We start from the raw sequence: 8,503 nt of genomic DNA on the forward strand, positions 1-8,503 counted from the left end.
TAGAAACATCGATGAGAGAGAAGCATCGATCAGCTGCCTCCTGCACACCCCCTACTGGGGATGTGCCTGCAACCAAGGTACATGCCCTTGACCGGGATCAAACCCGGGACCCTTCAGTCCGCAGGCCGAAGCTCTATCTACTGAGCCAAACCAGTCAGGGCAAAATATATATTTTTTAAAAATCCACTCCTAATTTGACAGCGTTAGGCTTCTTCTTTCCTCCACTTTGGATCTGCTTCAGTCTGGAAGCAGGTGGGGTGGCAGGCCATGTCCACCTGCTATCTACACTCCCTCTTACACCCCACCCCCAAGCTGCCGGTCTAAATGCCAGAAGTGAAATGGAAATTCTAAGAGACCAGGGAGATGCTTCAAGATGGCTCTTGCCTTTGTGAATGTTCTTGTGGGCTCTTTTGAGGTTCCCTGCTGGCCCCCCTCTTCTGCAGTTCCCTTACCCCAGGTGTCCCTTACAGCTTGCCCAGCACCTGGGCCTCTGGAGGTCACCTCCAGCCTCATCGGCTGGGGTCTTCTCAGGCCTCCAAGTGGCACTGTTGGACAGGACTCAAGATGGCCACCCAGGCCAGCTCCACAGCCCTCCTCCCTTGGGGCCTGGATTGAGGGATTCATGGCTCAGCCACAGTTCTTGCGAAGGAAATCTTCCTCACCAAGTTTTTGACCCATTTGTATTTTACAAAGTGGAGTGAAGGGTTCATGGATCCTGAAACAAATGTTCTGACCTTCCCATGCCCAGTCTTCTGCGCATAACCCGGGAAGAGGGACCCATCCCAAACTCACAACTCAATCAAAACTTAGGGAGGATGAGTCCTGCTCTGGCATCCAGCTCCATATGGCTTCCATTTTAATGAGGGTGAGAACATCTTTGAGAAAAGAAAACCTGAGTTTTTGGACACCCAAGGCAGGGGCTGGTGACGGTATTAAAGCCTAGATCTAGAAGGGAGGTGAAGGCAGGGATGGGGCAACTCTGTAGGTGACCATCTGTCTTCTCCTGGAGCCCTGCTCCTGACTTGCTCTGTCCCCAAAGAAGGCCGCTTTGCCAATCCTGTTAATGGTTGGGTTCCTTCCCCAATCAAACACACACCCAGTGGGACCTGCCCTGCTTAGGTCGGTGAGCAGGATGGGGCATCACCACCAGAGAGTGTCCTTCTTCTCCCACACCCCATTCCCAGTGTAAGGCTCATACTCCTCTAAATAATGTGGAGAGGGTATTTAAAAATTTTGGGTTTGAAGGAACCCCCAGTAATTAGTCTACACTGGGTTTCTAAATGTTTCCGTTGGATCCTGCCTCCTCCATCCTCCGTGAGCATGCCAGAATGATGATCTTGTTGTCACATAATGATCTTGTCATGTTGTCGGACTTGTTCATCCAACGGTCCAGTGGCTATGCTGGCCTGAGGGGTGCCGGGATATCAAAGAAATGGAAAGGAGTGTGCAGCTTACGGGAATGTGGACAGGCCCAGAGGAGAAGGGAGGAGAGAATGGGAAAGAGGAATGCAGGGCCATTGAGAAAGGTATCATCCGTGCAGGCAACAGGGACACCGCCCCAGCAGACAGGTCAGAATTCCCCAGGGAAGCATGAGGCAGGACTCTTCACCCCGGAGCCTCACTTCCAAGAACAGGCAGGGACTCCTGCCCAGCGCCCTGCTGCTGCTCTGGGCAGAGGGTTCTGGACCGTGGCACTGAGACAGAACGTGGCCTCGGGTTCTTAGGCCGGGACCTCAGAAACCAAGGCAGCTGCGGAGGTCAAGAAGGAAGCCCTTTTGGGGACATCCACTCCAGAGTCTTGGGGTCACAACCTGGTGCCAGAGGGAGCCTGTCTATCCTCTCGGCCTCCCCTCTAGCTCTCACTGACCTCCCCCTCTCTTCTCCAACAGGGACTGATGCCCTTGGCCATGACGCAGCCCCAACCACTGTCTGCTCAGGCTCAGCCTGTTTGACGGAGTCATCGCTGCCCCAGGTGTTTCAGGTAAGTGTGAGGCTCAGGCCAACCCTCTCCCCAAAAAAACAAGGTGCGGAGTGTTAGTGGGGAGGGAGCTCCAGTGAGTCCTGGTCACAGAGGGCAGCCTCGGGGTATTTAGTTGGCAACAGGTTTGTCCTTTTTGGCTGCCCTCAGCCCCTGAGTTGGCCCCCACTAAATTTATTCTGTCCAGATCTGTGAGGCCCTGGGAGGAAACAGGGGACCTCTTTCTCCTGTCCTCAGGAGGAGGCTGGTATGAAGGAAACTCCACAGCAGGGATCCTGGGTCCTAACTGAGACTCTTGCTGTCGTATGACCGGGCAAGTCATGTGACGGCCTGGGTTCCCCTCGTGTGTGGAGTTTTTGTACGGTCCAAAAGAGGTGTTAGGTCTCTTTTGCTACATAACAGACTACCACAAACTAAGCAGCTTAAAACAACACACATTGATGATCTCATAGTTCCTGTGGGTCAGGACTCCAGGCGTGGCTCGCTGGTCCACTGCTTCAGGGTCTGACATGAGGCTGCATTCAAGGTGTCCACTGGGGTTGCATTTTCATTTGAAAGCTCAAGTGGGGAAGGATCCGCTTCCACTCTGACTTACGTGATTATTCAGTTCCTTTTGGGCCATTGGCTTGAGGGCCTCCATTCCTTCTGTCCAGTGGACTGAAGGACAGAAAAATCTTCAGTTCCTTGTTACATGGGCCTCCTCAACATGGCAACTTACTGTGTCAAAACCAGCAAGGGAGAAAGTTGGCCAGCAAGAAGGGGAAGCCAGAATCTTATATAATCTATTCACAGAAGTGACATCCCATCACCTTACTGTATTGTGTTGGGTGGAAGAGGTCACAGGTCACACCTAGCCTGATGGGCAGAGGAGTACACAGGACACAGGGCTCATTTGGGGCCTTAGAGCCTGCCCATCATAGGAGAGGATACAGAAGAAAGCATGTTGTAAACTGTAGAGTGCTATTTAGATGTACTGAGTTATTGTTATCATTTGCATATAGTTACAAAGAGAAAATTAGCCCATCTGAAGTAATAGAGAGCCACTGGATGTGGAAATTTAAATGCTAATTTGTACCTTTAGCTCTGGGCCCTCAGGGAAACCGACTGGGGCCTCGCTAGCTCACTGCATGCCTTCTTGGTTTATGATTGTAAGGCCAGACGTAAGCAGCCACAAAATGTCTAGGTCTTCCTTTCCCCGACAACTAAGGATCTTTTAGTTTACAAGGGGCCCTCGCAGACATGAATCTTACTTTTTGCTCAGAATCAACCTGTAAACTGAGTTTTTGGTTAATTGCCCTTTTACAAATGAGAAAGGTGGTCAGTTTCCAGGCTCGGATGGCTGGTAAGTGGTAAAATTGGGTCTTGAATGGGCCTTCACACCCATGATTGCTTTCATTGCCATCTTCTCCCCCCCACCCCCAATCATTTCTGCTCTACAGCCTTCAAGGTACTGAAAGAAGGGAGGCCAGGCATGGAGGGCAGGAGAGAGGGCACTGTTCTCATAAGGCATCACAATCCCCTGTCTCCTAACAGGCCGGGCACACCCCAGGGGACTAGGCCAGAACTTTCAGCAGAGTAGGTCTCTGCTGCCTCCCCCAACTTCAGTTCACTCCACAGGCCTGTGTCTCTTAAGCGGCCCTCGGTGGTACATACATGTGAAGGTACATAAATCCTCCCTAGGCTGAGCTTCATCCCACATCAAATGTCCAGTGAACCCTTGAAGCATGGACCACCATGTACCTGGACAAAGTTATACTGGTCTTGAACCACATCTGTATATAGGATGTGAGCTGAGAGATGCAACTTGCTGCCCCCTGGTGGTGGATCCGAGTCATAACTGCCAGAAATACTATACCAGATGAGTTGCTGGTGCCAGGCACTGTGTATAATGCTGCAGGGAGATACAAAGCAATATAAAACACAACCCTAATCCCAAAGGACTCAAAATTTAGTAGAGGAGTCAAGATATTCGCACATAGATGTTGACAAGCGTCCTACCAAGTCAGGGTTTGAAGAGTGGCACATGGAAAGGCATTGTGAGGAGCACAGAAAGGGAGCTCTCGGTGGGGCAGTCAGGGAGGCTTCCTAGAGCCTCCAAATATGGGCAGGATTTAAATAGATGGAGAAAGCGAGGTCATGCACTCCCCTCCCGAACGCCCTTTGGGAGCCCCATCATCTCCGAGAGTTAAATCCCTTGCCTGACTTATAGCCTGTCCAGCTTCATGCCTCCCCCTCCCTGTCCAGGCCCTTCCAGGTTCCTTACAGGTCCTGGAGCACCCATGTTCTTTCACACTCCTGCCCTCTCCACTACGTCTACTGGACAAGCTCCTACTCAGCTTTTAGGATTCTGCTCACTCTCACACCTTCCTTGTAACCTTTCCCTGAGTACTTGGTGGCCCCTCCTCTGTGTTCCCCCAGCCCTTGGTCTGTATGTCTCCTTTTGTGTGTCTTACACCAGATCATAAGGTGTGGTCAGTGTCTTTTCATCACTAGGCTATAAACACCGTATTGGAAGCTACATTAAGTGTCATTTTATGCCCAGGCTTTAAGCTTCTTAAGAATGAGGCCTGCCTGATGGGCAGAGGATTTGTGTAGGGGGCATCCTGGGGGTGAGGAGGGGGAACATGAATTGGTGGTGAGCATGCAGGGATGTGGAGCAAGGACAAAGCTTTTGAAGTTTGGTCTAAAAGTTCCTGCCCAGGTAAACATCCTGCTGGGAAGGCTCTGGAGGAAGAGAGGGGCATCGGGGCATGATGAAAGGCTAAAGTGGGGGCTGCTCAGAGACAAACTAGTGAAATCGATCAGGAAGCCATTGCACCAGGGCAGGCATGACATGCAAAGTGTCTTCACTGATGAACAACAGAAGACTAGGGGAGCCTTAGAAGAATTTGAGGATTTGAACATCTGGGCAACTAGGGGAACATGTGAGGCCTTGTCAAACTCTACTATGCAAATTAACCATCTGGGACCTTGTTACAGTGCAGATTCTGCCTCCTTAGGCCTGGGGTGGGGCCTGAGATGCTGTGTTTCTAACTGGCTCCCAGGTGCTGCCCATGCCGTGGTCCACAGCCCTCACTGTGAGCAGGGTGAGTGAATTAGAAGTAGGGCTGGGGTACATGCTGTGCTCCAGGAGCACATGGTGAGGAGCAGAGGGTGTCTTTGGGTGAAGAGAAGGTGCCCCTTCCTCCACGTGAACACAGCACGGTGGTGCGTGGCTTCTTGAGCAGAAGCAATGTGTGGCCCCGCCCCCACGTGCCCTTTGAGTAATGAACAACCTGCAAGGGCCTCCATAGCAGCTCTGTGAACCACTGACAGAAAGAGGTCGGAGGGGGTTCCATGTGGAGAGCGGGTGATGACTTAGCCTGAGTTCGAGCTGCCAGTGGAACATCCGAGCGAGATGTCTGTCCACTAGCAGTTGGAGACAGAGCTGGAGACCCAGGCTTGGGACCTGTAGGCTTCCTGACGATAGCGCACACAGTGAGGGGAGAGGAGGAGGTGAGGTGGAGCTCAGGGACCAAGCTAACCTGTGGGGCCTTCTTCAGGGTAACACTCTTCTTCCAACATCTCTGTCCTTTTTATTGTCTTGCAGGTCACCGTTCCCTGACTGAACGTAAGTCTCACGGTCATTCTTCCACCCTCCTGCTCTGTTGGCACAACCATCCTTGGTCCCCATGAAGCCGGGACACTTGGAAATCCCATTCAGTGTCCTGCAAGGGGAGTCGGCCTGAGGCCAGACAGCCTCGCATGGAGCTGGCCTCTGTCCCGTGAACCCATATTAGCCAGGACCGTCTCCCCAGCCTTGCCACAACCCTCCCGGAGCCAGAAGGCCACCTACCTGCTTCCTCTAGGCCAGCGGTTCTCAACCTGTGGGTCTCGACCCCTTTGACGGTCGAACGACCCTTTCACAGGGTTCGCCTAAGACCATCCTGCATATCAGATATTTACATTACAATTCATAACAGTAGCAACATTACAGGTATAAAGTAGCAACAAAAATAATTTTATGGTTGGGTCACACCATGAGGAACTGTATTTAAAGGGCCAGAAGGTTGAGAACCACTGCTCTAGGCTCACCTGGCCCTTGTTTTCCACAGAGTTGGAAAGAGAGGAGAGATCCCCCCCCCCAAAAGGAGTGTGGGTTTGAGCCAGGGCAGAATTGGGGAGAATTTTAGAGATTCAGACCCTGTCTTCTCCACCTGGATCAAGGGCTCAGAGACCACTGGTGTCTGGACTCCGGAGGGCAGTGGTTGAGAAAATAGCCATTGGGGTGAACCAGGCTGGGTGGGATCTCAGCTAAATCAATCAAAGCCTTGTTCATCACCTGTGAAATAGAGATCATTAAGAACCAGCCCAGCCCTAGCCGGTTTGGCTCAGTAGATAGAGCATGGCCCATGGACCAAAGGGTTCCATTCTGATCAAGGACACGTACCTTAGTTGTGGCTCCTCCCTGGGCTGGGCCCTGGTCGGGGCATGCAGGGGGCAGCCAAACAATGTGTTTCTCTCACACTGAAGTTCCTCTCTGTCTTTCCTTCTCTCTTCCACTCTCCCTAAAAATCAATGGAACAAAACAAAAAACAAAAAAAGAACTAGCCCAAAGATTATGTGGAGGATTAACTGAGATAACCAGGGGAGTGCTTAGAACAGTGGTTCTCAACCTTGGCTGCACATTAGAATCACCTGGGAATCTTGTTAAAATCCTGATTTCTGGGCCTCATCCTCCGGAAATTCTGTTTCTTTGTTATGGGGTGGGGCCACAACATTAGTAAACTCAGTATGACTGGCTTAGAGCATTGCAAACAGAAGCTATTTTCCTTTGTGTCTTGGAGCCACATGGTCGGGGGAAGGGGTATAGTTTAGGAGGGTGTGGGGACAGGAGACAGGAGATGGAAAAGAGAATTAAAGGAGGTTGAAACTGGGTAGAAACAGGAAGCAGAATTATGCCTCAGTTAGCTTTCGGCCTCCTCTCTATCCTCCCTAGCCAGTGCAAGGCTGTCGCCCCTGTCACCCCTGTCGTCAGGAAGCCCAGGTGTCCCTGGGCCCAGGGGAGGGGGGTAGTGGGTGTGTGTGTGGAGGGGCCTCCCTGGCTCCAGCTGTGCAGGAAGTTCCAGGAGGGCTCCCTGCTCATGGCGGCTGCCCTCACCTCCACGCATCTCTCTGCAGAGTTGGATGGGGCGTCGGGCGGATGACAGCGGGAACAGTTGTGATCACTGGCGGAATCCTAGCTGCGGTCATCCTCCTCTCCATCATCGCAGTCCTTTGCTACTGTCGGCTCCAGGTCAGTTCCGGGCCGTGGCCAGGAGCCACCAGCAAACCACTTCCCATTATGGGGGCCAACCGGGGAGCCCACTTCAGGGTGACAAGTCCCAGAGCTGTGGGCTGTGGGAAATACAAGTCAAGGGGTCTGGGAGTTGGAGGGCAGTCAGAAGGGAGCACCCAGAGAGCTCACTGTGCTATGTCTCCCTGGGGCTGAGACGTCCGGAGTGGTGGGAAGGGCGCCATCGGGGGTACTCTGACAGCTGCTCCCAGCGGCCCCCAGCCCTGTCCTCAGTATGACTGTATATCCCTCCCTCTGCCGCCCTGCCTCCTCAGCCACGGCCTGGAGTTAATACACTAGGAGCAGGGGAGGGAAAAGGGAACGTTTTGCAAGGCTGGAATCTATACCTATGGAATGTGGTCTCTGGGGTTGAGTTGATCAACAGTGGAGCAGGAGCGTGGTTGCCTGTGCCACTCAGAGGGGGCCCTCCGCCTCTCCCCTCAGTATTACTGCTGCAAGAAGAGCGGAGAGGAGGATGCAGAGGAGGAGGAGGAGGAGCACGACCTGCCCACCCCCTCCAGAGGCCCCCCCTGCAATGCCTGCAGCGCCCAAGCCCTGGACGGCAGAGGCAGCCTGGCACCCATCACCAGTGAGCCTTGCGGCCAGCCATGTGGGGTGGCAGTCGGCCACTGCGCCACCTGCTCCCCATACAGCTCCCCCTTTTACATACGGACAGCCGACATGGTGCCCAATGGGGGCGGAAGCGAGAGGTTCTCCTTCGCGCCCACATACTACAAGGAGGGGGGCCTCCCGTCCCTCCAGCTGGCAGCACCCCAGGGTTACCCGGTGACGTGGCCAGGCTCTGCCCGCGAGGCTTTCACTAATCCAAGGGCTATTAGTACAGACGTGTAACCCCTCTCACCCCGAACCCCCACACACACCCACACGCCGCTCCGTCAGGGGCACTGGGCCCGCGGCTGCCTCCCAACACCCCACAGGACTGTCTCTGTTTCCTTGGCTTTTCTTGCCCCGCAGTGGGAGGCTCCCCAGGATTGAAGCCATGGGGTGCTTGGATGGCAGCTGTGCCGGGTTCTCTGTTGGGACGTTCCTCGTTCCTGGGGCCAACTCCAGCACCCCCAGGCCCTCTCCTTCCCCACCCCCACCTCCGGCTTTGCCAGTCTTGTGAGAGGAAGGAAAGCTGTGCGAAGGTCTGGAGGCCTCCAGCATCCTTGGGGGGTGAAAGGATAAGGGGGCCACAGGGCAGGGGGCCA

At 53.6% G+C, this 8,503-nt stretch overlaps 1 protein-coding gene across 1 annotated transcript; it reads left to right on the plus strand.

Annotated features, from left to right (window-relative positions):
* The first annotated feature begins 1,886 nt into the window (after positions 1-1,886).
* FAM163A (family with sequence similarity 163 member A) lies at positions 1,887-8,212 on the plus strand. The gene is made up of 4 exons (XM_023753923.1): positions 1,887-1,981; positions 5,568-5,588; positions 7,139-7,253; positions 7,737-8,212. The coding sequence occupies exons 3-4, from the start codon at positions 7,161-7,163 to the stop codon at positions 8,142-8,144; spliced, it is 501 nt and encodes a 166-aa protein (XP_023609691.1). The 5' UTR covers positions 1,887-1,981; positions 5,568-5,588; positions 7,139-7,160; the 3' UTR covers positions 8,145-8,212.
* Positions 8,213-8,503: the final 291 nt, after the last annotated feature.

The sequence above is a fragment of the Myotis lucifugus genome, unplaced genomic scaffold, assembly GCF_000147115.1.
Source record: "Myotis lucifugus unplaced genomic scaffold, Myoluc2.0 scaffold_54, whole genome shotgun sequence".
Classification (NCBI taxonomy): Eukaryota; Metazoa; Chordata; class Mammalia; order Chiroptera; family Vespertilionidae; genus Myotis; species Myotis lucifugus.

Coding starts and splice junctions, on each gene's coding strand:
- FAM163A (XM_023753923.1), top strand. CDS start 7,161: ATGACAGCGGGAACAGTTGTGATCACTGGCGGAATCCTAGCTGCGGTC. Junction 7,254..7,736: donor TTTGCTACTGTCGGCTCCAG/GTCAGTTCCGGG, acceptor CTCTCCCCTCAG/TATTACTGCTGCAAGAAGAG.